The following is a 26,843-nucleotide window of genomic DNA, read 5'->3' as shown; positions in this document are numbered from 1 at the left end:
TGGGGGGCAGAGCAGGAATTATTTGGGAAGTGAATACAGTGGCTTGACTTGATCCTGCCTGGAGTAGAGAGAGAGAGGCTTAACTTTGATTAAAAGTAGGAAGCACATTCAGAGATCTCAAGAGGTAAACAAATGTGTGAAGAGGTAAAGAGGATGGGAGAGGAAGAAAAGAAGTTAATATTTACTGTGTGCTGAAGATGAGTTGTTCATAGTTCAGCTGAGGGGAGTTCATAGTCATACTCCCTGCAGTCACAGTCTACAAACATCTACAGAAATTATTTCACTCTAATGAGCAGCATCAAGTAGGGTACAAACCATCCATGTAGATGCTTCTCTGCCAAGATCAGTTCATAAGCTAGTTGTGTTGTCTATGAACTTGTCTTCCGTACTATATCTGAGGACTCTATCCTTGTTCGCCTTACTTGAACTCTCTTCTTGGCTTGCACCCTTATACCTGGCCTTGTACCTGGTCTAAATTCTGATTCTTATCCTTGCCTCTATAATTAGATTGTACTTTTTTCCACCCTTCTAAACCTGGAAACACTGCTTTGATTCCCCTTTTTCTTGCTTTCTCTGGTTTGGCTTCATACACCAGGCCATACTTGGCTTTCTCTAACAGTACTTGTGTGCTTTCTCTCCCTTTGGCAGTCTCTGATAACCTCTCTCAGATTCTGTTGTCCGTCTTCACAAGTCACTGTCTACCCTGCCATCCTGAGTCTGGATCCTCCTGTGGAAAAGATCATCTGAGGATTGTGTCAGTACCTAGCTGTTACTCTATATGAGATCAGAGGGAGAGCAGTACAGCATGTTTGTCATTGCTTAGCATCAGCGTGGTTTGAAGAGTTTTTTCATTTTTCATATGATTGCCTAGCACAGTGCCTTGAAGACTGAAGCATTTACAGAATGTTTATTGAATTAAAAGGCTAATAATGATCACAAATGTTACCAGAAAGAGTAGAATGAATAAAAAAATGAAGACTCGGGTGTTCTTTGCTTTTCGATCTATTCAAATCTCTAAAGAAACTTATTTGTGCCTAAAAGAAACATTTATGTAACTTTGTCCTTTTTTAGTTATCCTGACGGTCTCCTACACTGCTGCATATAAAAATTCAAAACAATTCACAGGAATATTTTAAGTATTTTGGTGTTGGATAAAAGAGGTTCTAAAAAGGCAGAAGACCTTATATTTGACATGCTACTTGGCTATGCTTTTAGAAACATAGCTTCATATTTCTAACTCTGTAATTTATATAGACTAATGTTAGATTTTCTACTTTTCAGAGGAATAGGCATAAGAATGACAGAACCTGTATATCTCAGCCCTTCATTTGACAATGTACTACCCAGTTACTTATTTTTACAGGTAAGTATTTATAAAAATATATTTAATGACATTAAAACATCCTTCAGTTAGTTTTTTGAAATCTGAGTTTGTTTTTAATTTATTTTAATGTATTTTTTGGTTTATTTTTTTATTTTCTGATCTGCCTTTGATTTAGCAGTATGAAACAAAACCTATTACTCTTCCTTTTCTCTTAACTGATTTTTAACTACTTTTTCTACCCTCTTTTGTCCAAGAGTGATTAAATAGTACCTTCTTATAACTACTGCTCTTTTCAGGTCTCAGAATATTAATCTTTAAATAGTGCATACACTTGATATTTGGCATACATGTAAGTGCTAATTTGTAACTTTGCATAAGACCCAAATGGTTTATTACTGTCAGTCTTTTGTCGGGTGGTTATCGATTGTGATATAATGTGTTTTACCTTGTCCAGTTTACTAAGTACTTCTGTACATTAACTCATTTGATTCATTCCATGCCACTGTCTAGATAGTGTTGTTTTTGCTGTTGTTATGACACTCAATATAAGGTGAAAATATTGAAGATTAAACCCCTTAAGCTTCTTGATCAAGTTCACACAATATGTGATAATGTCGGAACTCAGACCTAAGTCCAAATGTCATTTTCTACTTGGTCCAGTATTTAACCGAAAGGCATTTTTATAAATTCAGAGATTACATCTGGTGTCAACAAACAGAAAAACAAATTTATGTTTATTATCTAATTCTACATTAGCGATAATATAACAACAACAACAACAAAAAAACCAGGTGCCATCGAGTTGATGCCTACTTATAGCGGCCCTATAGAACAGAGTAGAACTGCCCCATTGGGTTTCTAAGGAGTGGCTGATGGAATCTAACTGCTGACCTTTTGGTTAACAGCCATAGCTCTTAACCACTTTGCCACTAGGGCTCCAATAATATAATACCTAAGGATATATAAAAAAAAAAAAAGGATATAAAGCCTGAAAATTGCTTGTAAATTATTTGGATTTTTTTGTCTAGTTTTAGTATTTTTGCTTGCTAGTTTATTTTTCTGTTTAATCCTCTTTCAAACACTTGTGAACATTTGACAGTCCAGTCCTGAGTCTTGCTACTGGTGTCTGTGCCTTCTTCACATGACTACCAGTTAGGGCAGTATTATTTTCCCTTTGGTCTGACGGTAAAGGGCCAGATGACTGCTCATCCCATTATTTAGTTTTGGCTTTGGAAAAAAAAAAAAAAAAAGCAAAATCTAGTACAGTGCAAATATTTTCTTAATTTTCTTGCTACCTATAGCTGTCTTCCTAGCCCCCAAATCAGCTTGATGCTGATTCCTTTATGAACTATAAAAGCAAGTCATTTTGTAATTCTTAGTGTCCAGACAGCACCATGGAGCGTGGTCTGCTTCCTAAGAGCAAGGGACATGAGATTCTACTGCTGGAATAAAGCTTTTATATCTGAGGGTGGAGCTTAACCTTTTGTCATTTCCCTTGTGGAAGCTGTTTCATTTTATGTGATTTATTCTGACGGCCATTGATTGGCCACTGAAACTTACTAAAGTGCTAAGTGTTTGTACATACGTTGTTTCATTTAATCCTTAAACCGTGTTGCCATGGAGTCAGTAGAGCTGCCCCATAGGGTTTCCAAGGAACAGCTGGTAGATTCCAACTACCAACCTTTTGGTTAGCAGCCGAGCTCTTAACCACTGCGTCACCAGGGCTCCAGTCCTTAAAAGCCTCCAATTTTATAGATAAGGAAATACAGACGAGAGAGGTAAAGTGCATAGGACATAGTGGGCACTTAGTGATTATTCACTGACTGAGTGGTCAGGAGCCCTGCTCCACAGTGGTTAAGAGCTCAGCTGCAAGTGGGAAGGTCTGAAGTTCGAACTCACCAGCTGCTCTGCAGGAGAAAGATGTGGCAGCCTGCTCCTGTGAAGATTACAGCCTTGGAAACCCTATGTGGGAGTTCTGCTCTGTCCTGTAGGGTCACTATGAGCTGTAATCAACTGGACTGCAACGGGTTTAGTTTTGGTTTTAAATGAGTATTTTGCTCAGTGTCACATTGATAGACATCAGCAAAACCAGTTTTGTACCTAGGTTTTTCTGACTTCAAAAGACTGTGCTCGACTTTATGCCAGGGCTCAGAATATGATCCTTAAATGACCTGCATCTGAATCACGTGCAGGGACTACTTAAAATGTGCTTCCTGGGCCCCAGTCATAAACTGAATCTGGGGGAGGGGTAGCGGGCAAATTTGTATATACAACATGCTTCCCAAATGCTCTTTTTGCTGCTTCCCAGAACTCTGTGTCAATGTTTAGTTGGTATAAGAAATTAGTTGATCTTTTTATATTAAATCTCCCTTTTCAAACTAGTTCAGTACCACCAGACTGACTCTTCATATATCTGACCTAGTAAAATCTAAATAGCCTAAATTCAACCCAGACCAGAACTAGGTGATCCAGAGCCAGGTGATATTAGTTTCCCTAAGGTGAGTTACCAAAAAAAAATGCTCAGAGTAAGTTAACTTTTAAAAAAGAATATGGAATTTTTATATTCATTATTGTTCTTAAACTCTTGGATATATGATTTTCAAAAATAATATACATTTCGCATTTACACGTATTGGAACATCTAGATTAAACAATTAAGCTGCCTTTCTTTGCAAACATACTTGAGCACTCAAATGACTACAAGGCCTGGCTGTTGATTTAAAAAGTCGCTGAAAGTACGTCAGCATGAGCGGCATCCTCCAAATCGAGCGCTTTTCCAAGGCTTTCAGTCACTGAGATAGATGCTGACACTTCAGTAACACACTGAAAGTGAATTTTTCTCTTGGAAACCAGTATCCATGCTTCACTTCTCTAAAAGCTAAGGAGCTGACGGTGGCCTCAATTTATAATTTTCATTGTGGTGTAGGGATTAATTTATGTCTAAATATGAAAGATACTTAAGGCCTTTCATAGGTCTTGGCTTACTAGGGAGCCTTGCTGTTCATTATACCAGTCATGCAGACTCTGTGAAGTAAATTAAAATCCCAAAAAACCAAACACATTGCCATTGAGTCGATTCCAACTCAAACGACCCTATGTAAAAAAAAAAATGTAGTAGGCTTCAAATCACTTGTGGAACTTAAAAAATTGTGAATACCTACATCCTGCTTCTGGAGATATTTTTTAAAATAAGCTTTTTATTTTAGAATTATTTTAGAATTACAGACCAAAAGTTTAGAACTATTCAATTGCAAAGCTAGTGTAAGAATTCCGGTCTACCCCTCACCCAGTTTCCCTAATGCTAATATGTTACTAAGGTACATTTGCCAAAACTTAGAAATCAGCATTGGTAAGTTACTGTTAAGGAAATTCCAATAAAGTTGGGATTTCCTGCATAGTAACTTACCAAATTTTATTTGGATTTTTATCATTTTTTTTTTACCCCGAGTGTCCTTTTTCCAGAATCACGTCCAGGATTCCACGCTGCATTTAGTCTTCATGTTTTCTTAGTATCCTCTGCCCTGTGATAGTTTCTCAGCCATTCCTTTTTTTTTTTTTTCCTCAGGGCATGACAGTTTTGAGACTAAGATGTTTTGTAGAATGTCCCTCACTTTGGGTTTGTCTGATGTTTTTCTTATGGTTATACTAGGGTTACTAGGCATTGGGAAGAATACAACAGAGGTGAAGTGCCCTTATCATATTATCAGGGCTTTTATATGGTATCTCCTTAGAGATTGATTCAGCAAGTCTGGAGTGGATCCTCGGAATTTTATTTGTTTTTGTTTTATTTGTATATTTTAACCTTCACAGAATATTTCCATAACATAACCAGCTGCCACAAACAAAGGAATGCCAACCTTTAAAGTTCTTTTTCCAAAGATAACAACCAATATCTTTCGAATATTACTGTGTCAGGCACTGTGCTAAACACTTGTCAGGCATTTTGTAATTTAATCCTATGTGTTTCCTTCCTTCTGGTGGATTCTCAGTTATTGTCTGTAGTCAACTTTTATTTCTTCTCATCTTGCCCCTATCTACGCTTTCCATTTTGTTTAAGTTGTGCAATAGAAATGTTCCATTTTGATAAATAGTACTTCCTGTGATGTGCTTCCACTTTTCCTTCCTTTGGAGCTGTAGGCTGAATATACTCTTTTACTGAATCCCTGTTGTGTAAGAAAACCTGCTAGACAGACTCCTTAAGATAGTATCGTATCTCTTACTGCTTCGCCTACTTGTCATTACTTATTGATGCTGTGGGTTGTTTTCCAGGTGTGGAACAACACAAAAGCTCATACACTTGTAAGCCTGAGAGTATTGCATGTGGAGTCACACAGTGCCCATCTGTCCTTCCTTGGTGATGTTCATTTTGATCACCCTATTAAGACTTCTGATATCTACACTAATTATGTTTTTCCCCCCTCAAAACTAATAATCAGTCTGTGGGGAGACACTTTAAAAATCATCCAAATGTCCTGCTTCTCATTAGAATTTCCTCCTAGATTTAGCACCCATTGATAATTCTTGCCTGAGCCAGGTTTTCTAATGTCAGCACTCCCTCCACGTTTGCCGTTTTAACATAAGCAAGGGGCCTCCCCTGTTTAACAGGATGCCCTGCTAAATTCGTATTTATAATGGCTTAAAATTCATTATTGCATTTCATTATTTTAGTGCTCCAATCCTCCCAGATTTGGCATAGTATAGACCACTACTCATGAACTTTAATGTACAAATATAATAAAAACCTTGGAAATTTTGTTAAAATGCAGATTCTCATTCTGTAGATCTGGGGTAGGTTCTGAGATTATGTATTTCTGACAGGCTCTCAGGGAATTTGGATGCTCGTAGTTTGAGGACTACACTTTGAGTAACAAAGCAGTGGGACTTCTGAAAAGTAAGACTTCGAAAAAGTAAAGCTCGTTATTTAATATTTCTTATCTTCTTATTATGCTACTGGAATTTTTGCATGAGAGAGCTGCTTACGCATAAATGTACATTACATGAATTTATTTAGACCCTACAAATATTAAAAATGTAGGTAAGATAGCTTTACGGTGATGAGATTTTTTCTGCTTCAATATCACACGCTATTTATCATTTGGTAAGTGTCCAGCAAGTTTAAGTTGAGTGTAATTAGTGCTCTGCTGCTTCTTTTGGCAGTAACTAGCCTGTAGCTACAGTTGCTGTGTATTAAATATTACTCTTACTGCTGTTATAGTAAAATAACGTGTGCAGGTCAGGAGTGCTTGGACACCCTGCTGCTTGGGAATGTTTAAAATTGGAATTTCTACCTCTTGTTTATGGTCTCTTTTATCTCTATCAGAATGTAAGTTCTAGGGCAAGAAAGATCTTATTCTTATTTATACTCTTAACTCCATTGCATACAGTAGTATCTGGTATGTGGTAGGTACTCATTAAGTATTTGTGGAGTAAATGAATGAAACCATGGGCTTACTATTTTGAATAAAAATAGCATCAATAGGCTAGGATTTACATGGAGGTGCATTCTGTCCAATGGCTGCTTCTCAGAGGCTGAGAAGAGCTGGATGATGAACACCTGCAAGTAGCTTTGACCTACCACTTTTAGCTACTTCGTTGCTGAAATGGAATAATATATAACACTAGTTAGTGGTTTTTTTTTAATGCTTGAATCATGAGCCAAATCTTGATGCAATGTAACAGTTTTTATTTATCTTCATTAATGTATGCTAATTTTCTGTTTTTAAGTTTGACATTTTGCTAGGTGCTTTGAATATATTATCTAAAGCCTGCACTAGCTTCTAACTTAAGAAAACTGATACGGTTTCTTGAATTATATTCAGTAACCAATTAATTTTGTAGTTCACAGGGCCGAGGAAGTTATACCATGAAGAAATCATATGTAGTTGTCAAACGGGTTTGAGAACTAGTAGTCTTTTTCCATTCTACGGTATTACTCAAGTTATTATACCGCATAAGTGAAATTACCTACTTTCTATTGGGAAAATCTCTGGGAAAATCTGTGCTTTTTTTTTTTTTTTTTTTAAATGCCTCTTGCCTTGGCTTTTCTTAAACATTATCCCTAAACCTATACTCTTTGTTGCTTCCAATACCTAATGCAAAAGCTTCCCATTGTGTTTTTTACAGGAAGTGGTTAGGGGAGTTAGTAAAACTATTTTTTTGCTGAAGGTCATTCAAAATCGGCTGCAGTAGTGTATCGACAGGGAACTGCCAGAAATTCAGGTGGGTTTCAGAAGAGGACATGGAACCAGGGATATCATTGCTGATGTCAGATGGATCCTGGCTGAAAGCAGTATCTGGATGTTTACCTGTGTTTTATTGACTATGCAAAGGCATTTAATGTGTGGCTCATAACAAGTTATAGATAATATTGCAAAGAATGGGAATTCCAGAACACTTAATTGTGCTGCTGAGGAACCTTTACATAGATCAAGAGGCAGTTGTTCAGACAGAACAAGGGGATACTGATTGGTTTAAAATCAGGAAAGGTGTGTGTCATGGTTGTATCCTTTGACCATACCTATTCAATCTGTATGCTGAGCAAACAATCAGAGAAGCTGGACTATATGAAGAAGAACGGGGCATCAGGATTGGAGGAAGACTCATTAACAACTTGCATTATGTAGATGATACAACTTTGCTTGCTGAAAGTGAAAAGAACTTGAAGTACTTACTCATGAAGATCACAGACCACAGCCTTCAGTATGGATTGCAACATAAAGAGAACAGAAATCCTCACAACTGGGCCAATGAGCAACATCATGATAAACGGAGAAAAGATTGAAGTTGTCAAGGATTTTATTTTACTTGGATCCACAATCAACAGCCACGGAAGCAGCAGTCAAGAACTCAATGCATCGCATTGGGTAAATCTGCTGCAAAGGACTTCTTTAAAGTCTTGAAAAGCAAAGATGTCACCTTGAAGGCTAAGGTGCGCCTGACCCAAGCCATGGTATTTTCAGTCGCATCATATGCATGTGAAAGCTGGACAGTGAGTAAGGAAGACCGAAGAAGAATTGGCACCTTTGAATTGTGGTGTTGGCAAAGAATATTGAATATACCATGGACTGCCAAAAGAACGAACAAATCTGTCTTGAAAGAAGGACAACCAGAATGCCCCTCGGAAGCAAAGATGACGAGACTGCATCTTACATACTGTGGACATGTTGTTAGGAGGAGAAGGACGTCATGCTCGGCAAAGTACAGGGTCAGTGGAAAAGAGGAAGACGCTCAACTAGGTGGATTGACACAGTGGCTGCAACAGTGAGCTCAAGCATAACAGCAATTGTAAGGATGGCGCAGGACTGGCCAGTCTGTTGTGCATAGGGTCGCTAAGAGTCGGAACCAACTTGACGGCACCTAACAACAGCAAAGACAATTATTTTTAATTCTAATAACTAAAGTTACCCAAGGATATTTTGTAAACTTAATGGAAATATTGTACCCAATCAATAAAATTATAACTGCAATATTATTTGGTTTTTCAAAATCAGAAAGGCAACTTTTGAATTGCTTAAACATAATTCACAGAATTGAAAAAAAAACTTAGATGCCATTCACAATTAATTAACATAATGGCCAATTAAAGGTTTAACAGCATAATATAACTGCTTTCAAAGTTATATTCCTCGTTGGCTGGGAGAAAAAATGGTGCTTGAAACTTAATTTTCTAGTTTTAAAAACACAGATGCCCGAAATTCTGATTTAAATGTTCTAGGTGAAGACCAGGCAATTTTTTAAAGCTCACCAGATTATCCTGTAGTATAGCCAAGATTGAAAAATAGTAGTAGAGAATGTAGTAAAATAAATTGTTTTAAGAAAACTCTACCATCCCTTGAATATTTAATAAAGTTTCTTTACTTGGACTGTTTCACATTTCCAACTTACGCGTGATGAAAATGTTCTTAATGGCCTTCCTTGCCTTGTAGATGGGTCCACATGTGGCACCTTGTCTTCCCCTGTCTCTCTCTATTCTGCTGTTTTTATAAGACAACTCTTAGAAATTATTAGGTTTAGGACCTACCCTACTCATTTAGGACCCATCCTAATGAACTCATTAACATAAAAAAAAACCTATCTCCAAACAGGATCCTATGTACAGTTACTGAGGTTAGAACTTCACATATTTTTGGAGGTTACAATTCATAATATGCTAGTACCCTGAAAACACTGTTATTGGGGAAGAAATCTCGGATTGATTGGAGAAATACATTGTATGTGTATGTGTAAGTCCTGTGAGTTACTCTAGGAGACTCTGAATTTCCTGACACTGTTGTATTTATAAAAACTGTATTGGCAGGCTTAAAGTGCTGTACTAGATTAGCTCCAAAGGTTTCTGTATGTTTTTTGACTCTGAAATTATGAAGATGATTTAGAATAATTGGCAATTGGTTGCTTTTTTTTTTTAATATATAGAATTTGCCATCTGCTGTAGTAGCCCATGTTCTGAATCCTCAACCTGGAGAGAAGATTCTGGACTTGTGTGCAGCACCAGGAGGCAAAACAACACACATTGCAGCATTAATGCATGATCAGGTGAGACTCTCTTCACAGGAAAATACTTAATGTATTACATATTTTAGTGGAGAAGGTGGGACTTGCAGACATTTATGATCTGAACATTTACAGATTCATGTAAAGTAGAGACTATTCAGAGATGTCACTCATATATTAAATTCAGTAGACAGTTATTTGCAAAGACTGTGTCTCAAGACCCTCTATTTGTTAATACAATTATAGAATACAGTTACTCCCTCATAAAATTAAGTGTTCTGAAACATTTAAGAGATCCTTTCATGTTCTTACTTATAAGACTTAGTACTTTTCTAAGCTGTTAAATTCTGCCACTGAAATCAATTTTACCGTACATCATCTAAGTGTTGAAATATATATAAATATATATAACATATATATAAAACACATAAATATGCACACACATAAATTTCTGTGTGTGTGTGTGTTCTTATCCTGGAGTTCATAAAAACTTCATGATGGGCTTGATTATAGTGTTTTCTTCATTGCCACAAAATATGAGTTAAGTCTTTCTTGGATAACTTTAGCTCAGATGTTTACTGCTTCTTCCTATGTATATAGAGTCTCTGGGTGGAGCAGATGGCTAAGTGCTCTACTATTAGCTGAAAGATTGGCTGTTCAAACCCACCCAGAGACACCTTGGAAGGCAGATCTGGCAATCTGCTTCTGAAAGATCACAGCCTGGAAAACGCTATGGAGCAGCTTCACTCTGCACATATGGGTTTCTATGAATCGGAATTAACTTGATGGCAACTAACACCACCACAAACCTATGTATATATATTCCCAAAGGTGTTTTCTTATCGGCCAGTTTTATCTGTGTTGAAAACTCACTGTAGCCTTGTAACCATTCTGTTCTTGAACTGAGATTCCTCAACTCAAAAAGAATATGGTCAATTGATGCTATCATTCCAGTTTGTTTCAAATTATGTAAAACTAAAAAGGTTCTAAAATCCTTACACATGCCAGTATCTTCACCCACAATAGCTTTCTTTATATGGAACCAGATTTTGATCACTTACTTAATTGATTAAACAGATACTTATTCAGTACCTGTTTTGTGCCAAGGACTGGGGATACAGCAATGAACCACACTGACCAAAATTCCCACCTTCATGGAGCTTATAGTCTAGTGACAGGTGACAGATAATAAATAAGTGAATGAAATATATGGCATATCAGACTATGAATAAAGGAGAGTTTGGGAAATAGAGTGTGGGGGGGGACTGAGAATTTGCATTTGTGAATAGGGTAGTCATGGAGGTCCACACTATGAAGATAATATTTGAAGAAAGACTTAAAGGAGATCAGCAATATGGAGATCTATGGAAAGAATGTTCTAGCTAGAAAAAGTAATAAGTGTAAATGCCCTGAGGTGGAGGAGTTGCTGACTTGGTTGAGGAACCACAGTAGTTTTACTGAAGTACACTAAATGAGAAGGAGGAGGGTAGATGGAAAAGAGATCAGAGATGTAGGCTAGAGAGGGGGCGTCTGGACAGAGCAGTTTTGTAAAATCTTGTAGGTCTTTGGTTTTACTCAAGAGTGATAGAAAGTCATTGGGAGATGTTTGAGCAGAAGAGTGACGTAAGCCTAATTCCTTTTTAAACTATTACCCTGGCTCTTGTGTTGAGAACAAGCTATATGAGGGTAAGGGCAGAAGTTACAGAGACCAGCTAGGAAACTAGTTCAGGGAGAAAGAGTGGAAGTGGTAAGAATTGGTCCGATTCTGGATATACTCTGAAGGTAGAGCTAATAGGAGTTGCTGTTAGATTGGATATTAGTTGTAAAAATGAGAGGGTAATCAAGAATGACTCCTTGAAGAAAGGGAAGGATGGAGTAATTGTTGGATAGGGACAAGTATGGGAGGAGCAAATTTTGCAAAGAGAAATCAGAAATTCAGTTTTGAACATATTAAAGTGAGATGTCAATTACATATCCAAGAGTTTTGAGATGTTGTGAAAGCAACTGGATATATATGAGTCTAGAATCCAGGAGATAGGTCTAAGTTTGAGATATAAATTTGGAAATCATCACCATATTGATAATATGTAAAGCCATAAAACTGGATGAGTAGGAATAGAAAATAGAAGAGGTCTGGGGACTGAATCTCACGGATATAGTATGCCAACATCCAGAGGTTGGAAAATTAGAAGGAATGGACACTGTTATAGGAAGACGACCAGGGGAGTGTGATACCCTGGAAGACATGTGAAGAAAGGAGTTAAAGAAGGATGGAGAGATTAACTATGTCAAATATTGTTGATAGGCCAAGTAAGATGAGGACTGAACTCACCACTGGGTTTAGCATCATGTAAGTCATTGGTGACCTTGACCTGAGTCGTTTTGGTAAATGTAAATGTTTGCTCGGTTTTAAGAAAGAATGAGAAGAAAGGAAACAAAGTGAGTGGAGACAACTCCTTTGAGGAGGGAGTGTTGTACATATGAGAGACATGGGGTAGTAGTTGGAGGGGAATGTGCGGCTAAGATTTTTTTTCTTTTTTTAAGATGGCAGAAATAACAGTGTTTCTGTGCCAGTGAGAAAGACATTAGAAAGAGAAAATTGGTAGCACCTGGGAGAGAAGAAAAGAAATTGCTGAAATGATATCCTTGAGTAGATGAGATGTGATGGGGTTTGGTGCACAAGTAGCAGAAATGGCTTTAGATAGTAGCATGGGATAGTTTATCCAGGGAAATAGTAGGGAAAGGAGAGTACATGGGTGCAAATGTTGGTTGGTTGGTAGATGTGGTAGGAGACTGGAAGTTCTCTTCTTCTTGTTTCAGTTTTCTCAGTGAAATAGGAGGCAAGGTCAGTCATCACATGAGAATGGAGGTGGAGGAGGAAGAGGTGTTAATAATTTTGAGAAGGTGTGAAATATTGGGAAAATAGAAGAGAAAATGGGCTATGGACACATCATAAAACTGGTTTTGTACAGAGTCCCATGAGGATAGCGATTGTGAAGTTAAAGTGAGGTTGGTGTGGTTATGTACTTCTCAGCTGCATTAGAGTTGGCAAAGAATTAGGTTTACACATGGTTGCGTTTTTGTCATGTGTATATCTGCATGGGAGTTGAGTGTGTATGCAAGAGAATGGTTATCATGACGTGCTGTGGAATCTAAGCTGGGTGAAGCGCAGGGACATTAAAAGGGTGAGGACAGTGGACCGTTGTTACTTTTCTAAATTGGCTCAGATTTATACAGCAGTAGACAATCTTACGAACCTAGGAAACTCAGCCATTATCTTTGTGGCACTAATTTATAAGTAAGAAATAATTAACCGGGGACAAGATTTTCTGGCGTAAAAATATACCTCTATAAGGCTTTTAGTAAAGCCCTTCTGCTCTAGTGAATTTACTGGGTAGAAGATAAATATCTGTGTTCCCAATCCAAAGGTGCCAGATTATTATGGATTTAACAGTTGGTCCGTTTATCAGCTATATTTGATGATTCTTAAGACCGTCAGAGGATTTATGGGAATCTTTTTCAGAAAAAAATAATAACATTTACTGTGTCAAGATGAAATTGTAACTTTTTTTCATTTCATTAGTACAAATCTTAGTTATTCAAAGACTTCTGATGAAAATTCACATTCCCCATTGGTATTTAGCTTTAATGCTATTAAAATTTCTGAAACATTCACAGTGTCAAGCAGGGTGTAGGAAAAATATAAATAAAAATAAGTGAGCGTGGGTGTTGCATGTATGTGTACACACATGTAACACACACACACTCTAGAACATTTTGCTGTGATGTACAGATGTTTTGGCTTATATTTTTGGCTTTAATTGCCTCAATTCATATGAATTTTGTTATGTGTATAGCTCAGAAAATATTGAGATGAAGATTTGGTTAATGAATTCAGCTTGAAAACTAGGGATGAGGGTGGGAATGGGGAAGACTGATTTTTCATATTAATAATTTTCATGACTGCTTTGAAGTAACACCTGATTTTTATGTAATTTTTTTTTTTTTTAGGGAGAAGTAATAGCACTGGATAAAATATCCAGCAAAGTAGAAAAAATAAAGCAGAATGCTTTGTTGTTGGGCTTGAATTCCATCAGGGCTTTTTGCTTTGATGGAACAAAAGCGCTTCAAATTGAGATGTTTGAGGACACAGAAGGTGAGTTAAATTTTATTTTAAAGACTTCTTTAATTGGCTTTCACAGACAAATTACAGTGAGATTTTTGCTATTATTGTTCTTGCCCCAAAATACCCTTAGGGTCTTGAAACTTTGGCCTGGTTCCAAGGTATTTTGCCATATGAGTTATCTTTTTCTTTTCATTTAATCTGTGGTTATCAGGTTTTTAGTAATGCACAGGCAAACAGATCCCCAAGACTTGATCAAACCTTTGTTCTTGGTTTTTCTGTGTTCATTTCAGAGTATGTATCAGAAGGTTTCTGAGATACAACATGAGCCTTTCAGACTTATGATTACTGAGCTATTTTGTTTTCATATTTTTTTCTTGAGGAAGGGGAGGGAAAACTGCCACGTACCTTGCTTTGAAATTAGATGTTTATGATACCACTATTGCGTTTATTAAATCACTATATTTCATTGTGTGTTTTTGTTTAGATTTAATTCTCCAGAAAGTTGCATATTTTAATGTACTAAGTGCCATTAATTTTCCAAGAATGTTTATTGGTTAAAGATGCTACTTTGGTTGAAGAGAAGTTATGAAAACCTGAGGGACATGGATATGACCCGCCCCCCCCTTACAGATCATCTAGTTTGCCCTAAATAAAAATATTCTTTCTCACCATCTAGTATGTCTAGATTTAAGTTATTCATAAGAATAACTAGAGGATTGGAGGTAGCTCAATATAATCTGTGATTATCACACTACTAAAATTGTTATGTCACCAATTTTTATTTCTCTTTGAAGTGAAGTGACCATCGTTCATAATAACAATAGGTTGGGATTAGGATTAGAACAGTGATGACATAGGGCTAGCCATCTTGGAGGTCAGTCTTCAGTGCTATAATGAGATGATCTATTAACTAACTTGGGATATTTGATCACTAATTTTTTTTACTCATCTGTATCACTTTATTTCCTAATAGTTTGGTTTTGGGTGTTAAACTTAGAACATCAGATGGTAGAGCCAATCTGGTAGGAGATAACGTTAGTAGTAATGTGAAAGTCAACATACCATTGAGACTCTGGAAAGTATATTCATTTTCTAGGGCTGCCAAGACAAAGTACCACAGCTGGGTGGCTTCAGGCAACAAAAATTTATTCTCTCACTGTTCTGGAGGCTAGAAATCTGAAATTAAAATGTTAGCAGGGCCACGCTATCTTTGAAGGCTCTAGGGAAGGAATCCTTCCTTGTTGCTTCCAGCTTCTGGTGGCCCCCGGTGTTCCTTGGTTCCTGGCAGCATAGCTCTTATCTCTGTGTCTTCACATGATCATCTCCCATCTGTGTCTTTATGTGGCAGTTCCCTCTCAGTCTGTCTCTTCTCTTTTTATAAGTACACCTGTTCATAGTGGATTATGTTAACCTTATGTTACCTAATTACATCTGTAAAGACACTACTTCCAAGTGAGGTCGCATTTATATGTACAGGGTGTTAGGAGTTGAGCTTATCTTTTTGGGGGGATACAGTTCAACCTGTAACAGAAAGTGAGGAATTATTTTGTAGCACCTGCCTCATACCTAGTAAGCTACGTAGGATTAAAATATATACAAACAAATGAAACACTTGGAGTGTTTCCTAGAAAAGCAGGGATTGTTCTGAGTGCCTGAACTGTATTTGTCTTCTTACAGAGCTTGGAATAGATCAGATTGAATTGCCTAATTACATGAGAGCAGCACTTTATGGTCAGTTATGATTGTGAACCCTAAGGGCTAGCAAAGGTTTTCCAGGGGATTTGTATTAGTTGGTGTATAGGCTAAGGAGCTATACCAGAGAAACCCAAAATACAGTGGCTTGGGCAAGATAGAAGTGTTGTGTTTTTGTTTTTCGTTTGTTTGTTTTATATCACCTACCAGTTACAAGTGAGCACCCAGTGCTGGAGCTTCATCTCTGTGTCCAGGTTCCAGTTCTTTTCAGAGGGAAGAGAAAGGGACCAGGAGACTACACTGCCACTCCTTCTAAGGGCAAGACCAAGAAGTGGGATGAGCACCCTACTGGTGAAAATTTGGCCATTTACCTGCAAGGGGGGCTAGAAAATATAGTCTTTAGCTGTGTGGCATGTGCTCAGTTCAAACCATTCCTATAGAAAAAGGGGAGAATGGATATTGAAGAGCAACTAACAGCCTGACAAAGGTTTGTACATAAAATTGGTGATTGTGACCATTTAAATTTATTTATTCTAATCAATAAAAGTATTCTCTTCCCTTTAAAATGAAAGATTGAAAGTCTGTGAGTATTAAGTGAGGTGTAGTATGAGGTGGCAAGCAAAAGAACATACACTTACTTCAATGAATCAAAAACTCCACTGAGAGCAAGAAGCATGGTCGTTTTGACTCCTATACAGTTGGTCCTGCTTATCTAGTGCTGTTGTTAGAAATCATCGGAACGCTTAGTGTGGCTTAAACCAACAACAATCATTTTAGTATCATTTCTCACAGTTGTGGGGGTTGATGGGTACTCAGCTAGGTGGTTGTGGTGCGAAAGATCACTTTTGGGTGGCCTTTTCTTCTCATGGTCTTGTAACTCCCACCCAAAGGATTGGGTGGGACTGTACAAATAGGGTAATTGTGGCCCACCATTGGCCAGTTTTGCTTGAAATGAGCCATCCCAGAGGCAGGAAGGAGAGGATCTCACCACCACCAAGGAGGAAGGGCCAAGAATGGAACATTCTTTTGGCCCAGGATTCCTGCACTGAGAAGCTCCTGGAACCAGGAGAGAGAGGGTGAGAGACCCAGCCCAGGGAGTGAGAAAGCTGAATGCCTTCGAGCAGGAGGCTTGCTGGCATAGTAGGTTGCCTCCGAGCACTTGGTGGAGCTGGAGCTGAGTGTCTTTGGGCTGAGGCTTACTGGCGGAGTGGGAGTGGGGTACCTTGTGGCACTTATCTGCAAAACTAAAAGAGCTTTGTAAGACTTGCCCGAGCAGGGTAGAGGCTGAGGGGCCAGAGAGAGGCCTGTGTGTGAGCATGGCTGAGAAGAGGCTGTCCTGATGAAAGAACTATCCTGAGTGTTCCTGAATTGTAACCTGTTACTTCCCTAATAAACCCCGTAATCGTGAGTTCTAGGTGGCCATTGCAGTGAATTATCGAACCCAGCAGAGAAGTAGAGTGCTATGAGAGGGGTGGTTGGTGTTAGAACTGGTAAAGATAATGGAGAGAGGAGGCATGTCTGACCTCTGCCTCACAGGAATCAGCCTTGAGCTGTTACCTTGATTCTCCTTCCCCTTCATGAAGTTAGAGGAGGTCAGACCCCACCACCTCCATGCAGTTTTTACAGTCGTTCTCACTTTTGAGATCTTATCCAGTTGTAGGCTCATGGTGGTGGAGGTAGGTGTCATTCTGAAGGCTTTCTTTTTCACAGGCATGGAGGTTAATGATAGCTTTTGGCTGGGAACTAAACATGGTCTTTCCACATGGCCTGAGCCTTCACAGAACACATTGGTTGGGTTCTTAGCGACTTGAGAGCCCCAGGCAGACGCTATATTGCTTAACTTTATATCACCTTTTTATGACCTAGTCCAGAAGTCATGGTGCATTACCGTTGCTCAGAATAAAGGAGAAGGAATGTAAACAATGCCACTTGATGGGAGAAATGTCAGTGTCGGACTATAAGAAGAGCATTTGGGGTGGAAGATATTGTGGCAGTCATCTTTGGCACAATAGATTATTAGCTGAAGGCAGGAAGAATAAGGAATACTGACTCAGAAATTCTGGAAATAAAGAAAAATTCTGCAAATTTACTAGAAGGTGGTTTTCACCTGTTTTATAAATTGCATTAATGTGGTTAAATTTCCTAGATGGCATTGCAAAAAAAAAAAAAAATCCTCACATCTGGACCAATAAGCAACATCATGACAAATGCAGAAAATATTGAAGTTATCAAAGATTTCATGAAGGATTGTGGATCCACAATCAATGCCCATGGAGGCAGCAGTCAAGAAATCAAACGTTTTGCTTCGGGCGTATCTGCTGCAAAAAACCGTCTTTAAAATGTTGAAAAGCTAAGATGTCACTTTGAGGACTAAGCTATGTCTGACCCAAGCCATAGTTTTTCCAGTCACCTCATATGTGTGTGAAAGCTGAACAACGAATAAGGAAGACCAAAGAAAGTTGATGCCTTTGAATTACGGTGTTGGTGAAGAATATTGAATATACCATGAACTACCAGAAGAACAAACAAATCTGTCTTGGAAGAAGTACAGCCAGAATGCTCCTTAGAAGTGAGACTTCATGTCAAGTACTGTGGATGTGTTACCAGGAAGGACCGGTCCCTGGAGGACATCATGCTTGGTGTAGAGTGTTAGTAAAAAAGAGGAAGACCCTCAGTGAGATGGATTGACACAGTTGCTGCAACAATGGGCTCAAGCCTAGCAACAATTGTGAGGATGGCACAGGCCCAGGCAGTGTTTCATTCTCTTTAACATAGGGGTCACTATGAATCAGAACCGACTTGACTGCACTTAATAACAACAACATAACAAGATAATTTCAATACTCTTTTTAACAAAGAAAATAGAATGAGTTATATTCAGTTAACTTCTCATTTATTAGGAATAAAAATTATCCACACCGTAAAGTTTTTTTTACAGAGAACTTTCATAAGCAGCAGATTGAATTCTGTCTTGTCCTTCAGAAATAAAATTTATAGAGAGAGCAAGTTGTTTTCTGTTACGTAATGTAAAAACTCTGAACATCAGTTCTTGAAAGCAGTTTTTCGTACTTTTTGATGCCAGTGTGATCATCATTTGAATCATTTGTCACATTTGAATTTTTTTGGCAAATTATTCTTTTCTTGCCTAATTTTAGCCTACATCAAACTGTTATCATTTGTTAAATTTGGGGAAAAGTAGTTTATCCTCCTATGTAACGAATATAGAGTTTTTTAATGAACATTACAGTACAATCTTTAATAATATCCTGATCTCATTTATTTTTTAGATTTCTTGATATATACTCCATATACCATACAGTTCACACTTTCAAAGTATACAGTTTAATGGTTGTTAGTACTCACAGACTTGTGCAGTCATTACTATAATTTTAGAACATTTCGTCATTCTGAAAAGAAGCCCCACCCATACCCACTGGCAGTCAACTCCTCATTCTCCCTACCTGCCAGTCCTAGCCAAAACCCAAAACAACCAGACTTGTTGCCATCGAGTCGATTCTGACTCATAGCGACCCTATAGGACAAAGTAGAACTGCCCCATAGAGTTTCCAAGGAGTGTCTGGTGAATTCGAACTGCCGACTTTTTGGTTAGCAGACGTAGCTGTTAACCACTACACCACCAGGGTTTCCACCTGCCAGACCTAGGCAACCATTAATTTACCTTTTGCCCTCTATAAATTTATATATTCTGGACATTTCATATAAATGGGATCACACAATATGTGAGCTTTTCTGATCAGCTTCTTTCACTCAGTATAATGTTTTCAAGGTACATCCATATTGTAGCATGCATCAGTACTTCATTACTTTTTATGGCTAAATAATATTCTAGTGTATGAATAGACCACATTTGGTTTATTCATTCATCAGCTGATGGACATTTGAATTCTTTCCACTTTTTGGCTATTATGACTAGTGCTGCTATGGAACATCTGTGTATAAGCTTTTGTGTGGGAATGTTTTTATTTCTCTTGGGTACCTAAGAGTAAAATTGCTGGGTCGTATGGTAACTATGTTTGACCTTTTGAAGAACTGCCAGACTGTTATATAAAGCAGCTGCACCATTTTTCATTCTCATCAGCAATGTGTATGAGGGCTTCAATTTCTCTACATTGTCATCACTTGTTGTCTTTTTGATTATAACCATCTTGTTGGATGTGAAGTGGTATCTTGCTGATTTTTATTTCTGTTTCCCTCATGACTAATGATATCGAGCATCTTTTAATGTGCTTGTTGTCATGTTATATCTACTTGTCTACTCAAATCCTCTGCCCACTTTTTGTTTTTTCGGAATGACAACCAATAATTTTTTTTTTTTTAATTTTTATTGTGTTTGAAGTGAAAGTTTACAAATCAAGTCAGTTTCTCATACAAAAATTTATGTACAACTTGCTTTATATGGCTAGTTGTTCTCCCCCTAATGAGACAGGACACTCCTTCTCTCCACCCTCTATTTTCATATCCATTCGGACAGCTCCTGACACCCTCTACCCTCTCATCTCCCCTCCAGACAGGAGCTGCCCACATAGTCTCATCTGTCTACTTGGTCCAAGAAGCTCACTCTTCACCAGTGTCATTTTCTATCCCATAGTCCAGTCCAATCCCTGTCTGGAGAGTTCACTTTGGGCATGGTTCCTGTCTTGGGCTAAAATAAGGTCTGGGGACCATGACCTCCAGGGTCCTTCTAGTCTCAGTCAGACCCTAAAGTATGGTCTTTTTACGAGAATTTGAGGCCTGCATCTCACTGCTCTCCTGCTCCCTCGGGTTCTCTGCTGTGTTCTCTGTCAGGCAGTCATTGGTTGTAGCTGGGCACCATCTAGTTCTTCTGGTCTCAGGCTGATGTAGTCTCTGGTTTATGTGGCCCTTTCTGTCTCTTGAGCTCATTACCTTGTGTCTTTGGTGTTTTTCATTCTCCTTTTTGCCCCAGGTGGGTTGAGACCAATTGACGCATCTTAGATTGCCGCTTGCTAGCTTTTAAGACCCCAGATGCCACCCTCCAAGGTGGGATGCAGAATGTTTTCTTAATAGATTTTATTATGCCAGTTGACTTAGATGTCCCCTGAAACCATGGTCCCCAAACCCCCACCCCTGCTACGCTGGCCTTCGAAGCGTTCAGTTTATTCAGGAAACTTCTTTGCTTTTGGTTTAGTCCAGTTGTGCTGACCTCTCCTGTATTGTGTGTTGCCTTTCCCTTCACCTAAAATAGTTCTTATTTACTATCTAATTAGTAAAAACCCCTCTTTCCCCCTCCCTTTCCACTGTCATAACCATCAAAGAATATTTTCTTCTCTGTTTAAACTGTTTCTCGAGTTCTTATCCTAGTGGTCTCATACAATATTTGTCCTTTTGCAGCTGACTAATTTCACTCAGAATAATGCCTTCCAGATTCCTCCATGTTATGAAATGTTTCACGGATTCATCATTGTGCCTTATCGATGCATAGTATTCCATTGTGTGAATATACCATAATTTATTTATCTATTTACCTGTTGATGGGCACCTTGGTTGCTTCCATCTTTTTTGTTATTGTAGACATTGCTGCAGTGAACATGGGTGTGCGTGTGTCTGTTCGTATAAAGGCTCTTATTTCTCTAGGATATATTCCAAGGAGTGGGATTGCTGGATCGTATGGTAGTTCTAGTTTTTTAAGGAAGCACCAAATTGATTTCCAAAGTGGTTGTACCATTTTTACATTCCCACCAGCAGTGTATAAGTGTTCCAATCTCTCCAACATTTATTATTTTGTATTTTTTGGATGAATGCCAGCCTTGCTGGAGTGAGATGGAATCTCACTTTAGTTTTGATTTGCATTTCTCTAATGGCTAATGATCGTGAGCATTTCTTCATGTATCTGTTAGCTACCTGAATGTCTTCTTTAGTGAAGTGTCTGTTCATATCGTTTGCCTATTTTTTACTTGGGTTATTTGTCTTTTCGCAGTTGAATTTTTGCAGCATCATGTAGATTTTAGAGATCAGAAGCTGATCGGAAATGTCATAGCTAAAAACTTTGTTCCAGTCTGCGGGTAATCTTTTTGCTCTTTTGGTGACGTCTTTGGATGAGCATAGGTGTTTGATTTTTAGGAGCTCCCCGTCATCTAGTTTGTCTTCTGGTGTTTGTGCATTGTTAGTGATGTTTTGTATACTGTTCATTCCATGTATTAGGACTCCTAGCGTTGTCCCTTTTTTTTCTTCATGAACCTTATAGTTTTAAATTTTATATTTAGGTCTTTGATCCATTTTGTGTTAGTTTTTGTTCATGGTGTGAGGTATGGGTCTTGTTTCATTTTTTTACAGGTGGATATCCAGTTATGCCAGCACCATTTGTTAAAGAGACTGTCTTTTCCCCATGTAACTGACTTTGGGCCTTTGTCAAATATCAGCTGCTCATATATGGATGGATTTATGTCTGGATTCTCAATTCTGTTCCATTGGTCTATGTATCTGTTGTTATACCAGTACCAGGCTGTTTTGACAACTGTGATGGTATGATAGGCTCTAAAATCAGGTAGAGTGAGGCCTCCCACTTTGTTGTTCTTTTTCAGTAATGCTTTACTTATCTGGGGGCTCTTTCCCTTCCATATGAAGTTGGTGATTTGTTTCTCCATCTCATTAAAAATGTCATTGCAATTTGGATCGGAATTGCATTGTATCTATAGATGGCTCTTGGTAGAATAGACATTTTTACAATGTTGAGTCTTCCTATCCATGAGCAAGGTATGTTCTTCCACTTACATAGGTCTCTTGGTTTCCTGCAGTACTGTCTTGTAGTTTTCTTTGTATAGGTTGTTTACGTCTCTGGTAAGATTTATTCCTAAGTATTTTATCTTCTTGGGGGCTACTTGTAAATGCTATTAATTTGGTGATTTCCTCTTCAATGTTCTTTTTGTTGGTGTAGGGGAATCCAACTGATTTTTGTATGTTTATCTTGTATGCTGATACTCTGCTGAGCTCTTCTATTAGTTTCAGTAGTTTTCTTGAGGATTCTTTAGGGTTTTCTGTGTATAAGATCATGTCATCTGCAAATAGAGATACTTTTACTTCTTCCTCTTACCAATCTGGATGCCCTGTATTTCTTTATCTAGCCTAATTGCCCTGGATAGGATCTCCAGCACAATGTTGAATAAGAGTGGTGATAAAGGACATCCTTGTCTGGTTCCGGATCTCAAGGAGAATGCTTTCAGAGTCTCTCCATTTAGGATGATGTTGGCTGTTGGCTTTGTTATAAATGCCCTTTATTATGTTAAGGAATTTTGCTTCTATTCCTATTTTGCTGAGAGTTTTTACCATGAATGGCTGCTGAACTTGGTCAAATGCCTTTTCTGCATCAATTGATAAAATCATATGGTTCTTTTGTTTTATTTATATGATCAACCCAAACCCAGCCCAGTGAATGTGATAGATTACATTAATTGTTTTTCTAATGTTGAACCATTCCTGCATACCTGGTATGAATCCCACTTGGTCATGGTGAATTATTTTTTTGATATGTTGATGAATTCTATTGGCTAGAATTTTGTTGAGAATTTTTGCATCTAAGTTCATGAGGGATATAGGTCTGTAATTTTTTTTGTGGAGTCTTTACCTATTTTTGGTATCAGGGATATGCTGGCGTCATAGAATGAGTTTGGGAGTATTCCGTCCTTTGCTCTGCTCTGAGATACCTTTAGTAGTAGTGGTGTTAACTCTTTGAAAGGTTGGTAGTACTCTGCAGTGAAGCCGTCTGGGCCAGGGCTTTTTTTTTGGGGGGGGGGGTGAGTTTTTTGATTACCTTTTCAATCTCTTCTTTTGTTATGGGTTCATGTAGTCGTTCTACCTCTGTTTGTGTTAGTTTAGGTAGGTAGTGTGTTTCTAGAAATTCATCCATTTCCTCTAGGTGTTCAAACTTGTTAGAGTACAGTTTTTCATAGTAATCTGATATGATTCTTTTAATTTCAGTTGGGTCTGTTGGAATATCACCCATCTCATTTCTTATTTGCTTCCTCTCCTCTTTTTCTTTTGTAAAAGTTTGGCCAGTGGTTTATCAATTTTGTTGATTTTTTTCAAAGAACCAGTTTTTTGTCTTGTTAACTCTTTTAATTGTTTTTCTGCTTTCTATTTCATTTAGTTCTGCTCTAATTTTTATTATTTGCTTTCTTCTGGTGCCTGGAGGTTTCTTTTGTTGCTCTCTTTCTATTTGTTCTAGTTATAGGGATACTTCTTTGATTTTGGCCCTTTCTTCTTTTTGGATGTGTGGATTTATTGATATAAATTGACCTCTAAACACTGCTTTATTTGTGTCCCAAAGGTTCTCATAGGAGGTGTTTTCATTCTCATTGGATTCTATGAATTTCTTTTTTCCATCCTTAATGTCTTCTATAATCCAGTTGTTTTTGAGCAGGGTATTTTTCAGTTTTTAAGCATTTGATTTCTTTTCCTTGCTTTTTCTTTTATTGTTTTCTACTTTTGTAGGCTTATGGTCAGCGAAGATACTTTAGCATTTCGATGTTTTGGATTCTGCTAAGGCTTGCTGGGGTTTTTTGTTTGTTTTTTTAAGGCTTGCTTTATGACCTATTGTGTGGCCTATTCTAGAGAATGTTCCATGTGCGTTGGAAAAGAAAGTATTCTTGGCTGTCTTGGGTGGAGTGTTCTGTATATGCGTATGTGGTCAAGTTGGTTGATTGTGGCGTTTAGAGCTTCTGTGTCTTTATTGAGCTTCTTGCTGGAAGTTCTGTCCTCCACTGAAAGTGGTGTGTTGAAGTCTCCTACTGTAATCGTAGAACTGGCTGTCTAACTTTTCAGTGCTGCTAGAGTTTGTTTTATATGTCTTGCAGCCCTGTCATTGTGTGCATAAATATTTAATATGGTTATATCCTACTGGTATATTGTCACTTTAATCATTATATGGTGTCCTTCCTTATCCTTTTTGGTGGATTTAACTTTAAAGTCTATTTTGTCAGAAATTAATATTGCCACTCTTGCCCTTTTTTGATTGTTGTTAATGTATTTTTTTCCATCCTTTGAGTTTTAGTTTTTGTCTCTAAGGTGTGTCTTCTGCGGGCAGCATGAAGACGGATTGTATTTTTTTTTTACCCATTCTGCTACTCCTTGTCTCTTTATTGGTGCATTTAGTCTATTTACATTCAGCATAATTATGGATAGGTGTGAATTTAGTGCTGTCATTTTTTGTGTGTTGTTCACAGTTTCTTTTTCCCACTTTATTTTTTGTTATGAGTAGTTTATATATTGTCTTTTCCTCTTTTTTGTTGTTGTTGATTTTGTTTCTGCCGAGTCTCTCTTTTTTTCTTGTATTTTATTTTGATGAGTAGGATTGTTAGTGTCCTTTGTGGTTACCTTAATATTTACCCCTATTTTTCTAAGTTTAAACCTAACTTTTTATTTCTTTATATCACCTTGTCTTCTCCGTATGGAAGATCCATGATTACATTTCTTAGTCCCTCTTTATTGTTTTAATGTTGTCTTCTTTTATATAATGGCATCTCTGTTTCCCTGTTACGAGCATTTTTTTATCTTGATTTAGTTTTGTGATTTCCCTATCTGAGTTGACATCTCATTGCTCTGCCCAGTGTTCTAGTCTTGGGCTGATATTATTGGTTTTCTAACCAGATTACTCCCTTTAGTATTTCTTGTAGTTTTGGTTTGGTTTTTATGAATTCCCTAAACTTCTGTTTATCTGGAAATATCCTAGTTTCGCCTTCATATTTGAGAGACAGTTTTGCTGGATATATGATTCTTTGCTGGCAATTTTTTTCCTCCAGTGCTTTGTATAAGTCATCCCATTGCCTACTTGCCTGCATGGTTTCTGCTGAGTAGTCTGAGCTTATTCTTATTGAGTCTCCTTTTAAGGTGACTTTTCGTTTATCCCTAGCTGCTCTTAAAATTCTCTTTTTATCTTTCTTTTTGGCAAGTTTGATTAGGTTTTGGTGACTTTCTTTTAAGATCTACCTTATGTGGAGTTCTATGAGCATCTTGGATAGGTATCTTCTCATCTTTCACGATATCAGGGAAGTTTTCTGCCAACAAATCTTCAACAATTCTCTCTGTATTTTGTTATCCCTCCCTGTTCTGGTACTCCAGTCACTCATAGGTTATTTCTTCTGAAATTGATTCTTTGGGTTTCTTCAGTTTTTTTTTTTTTAATTCTTTTGTTTGATTTTTCTTCAAGTATATTGGTACCAAGTGCTTTACCTTCAATTTCACCAATCCTGCCTTCCACTTGCTCAACTCTGCCGCTCTTTCTATTGAGTTGTCTATTTGCGTAATTTTATTGTCAATCTTCTGAATTTCTGATTGCTGTCTCTCTGTGGATTCTTGCAGCTTATTAACTTTTTCATCATGTTCTTGAGTACCCTTTTTAATTTCTTGGACAGTTTCATCTATGTTTCCTTGGCTTGTTCTGCATATTGCCTAATCTCCTTCCTGAACTCGTTCCTGATGTCTTTAAGCCTTCTGTATATTAATCTTTTGTATTCAGCATTCGGTAATTCCAGGACAGCACCTTCAACCAGAAGATCCCTTGATTCTTTGTTTTGAGAGCTTGTTGAAGCGATCATGGTCTGCTTCTTTATGTTTTGATATTTACTGTTGTCTTCCAGCCATCTATAAGTTATTGTATTAGTTTATATGTTTGCTTATTATATCCTAGCTTCTTGCTTTGTTTTGTTTTGATATGCCCAAATAGGTTGCTTGATTGAGTGAGCTAGCTTGATTATTTTTCCCTTTGAAGCTCTAATGTCCTGTCACTAGGTGGCTAGAGCTGTTACCAGGTATATCGCCTTAGGGGTCCATTCACTTTTCTTGTATGGATTTAGCTCAGGTGTACAGGTAGTTGGTCATGAAGGGTGTGGTACAGGCTCTGTTCTACAGTCTTAAAGAGGCAGGGGTGATTGGTGTAGGCACAGGTATCTGGTTGTAGCAGGGGGTCATGCTCTGAACAAGGCAGGGGGGTGGCAACCGTCCCCTGAGTGTCTGTGAGGAAAGCATGTCCCTGTTCCCTAGAGCACACAGGTGGGTGGGTTCTGCAGTTGGACCATGGGCACCCAGTGCTTTTGGTTGTAAGGACTGGGTGGCATCAGTTATTCTTGGACCCGTGTCGCAGGTGGCTGGGTGACCTGAGTGGAATCACCAATCCTCAGGCCCTTGATGTGGGTAGGCGAGGACCCTGTTTAATAGGCAAAGCAGTGTCAAACACCAAAC

The 26,843-nt window shown here is 38.0% G+C and overlaps 1 protein-coding gene across 2 annotated transcripts in view; it reads left to right on the top strand.

The window, feature by feature from the left end:
• NSUN6 (NOP2/Sun RNA methyltransferase 6) overlaps window positions 1–26,843 on the top strand; it is a 61,065-nt gene that overhangs the window by 25,977 nt on the left and 8,245 nt on the right. For both annotated transcript variants that reach the window (XM_003410559.4, XM_023548886.2), the window contains 3 exons: window positions 1,282–1,363; window positions 9,737–9,856; window positions 13,826–13,970. In XM_003410559.4, the coding sequence (XP_003410607.1) occupies window positions 1,282–1,363; window positions 9,737–9,856; window positions 13,826–13,970 (347 nt within the window). The remainder of the gene's footprint in view (window positions 1–1,281; window positions 1,364–9,736; window positions 9,857–13,825; window positions 13,971–26,843) is intronic.

Source organism: Loxodonta africana, chromosome 4 (genome assembly GCF_030014295.1).
Source record: "Loxodonta africana isolate mLoxAfr1 chromosome 4, mLoxAfr1.hap2, whole genome shotgun sequence".
NCBI classification, from domain to species: Eukaryota; Metazoa; Chordata; class Mammalia; order Proboscidea; family Elephantidae; genus Loxodonta; species Loxodonta africana.
This window is presented reverse-complemented; position numbering and strand designations above follow the sequence as displayed.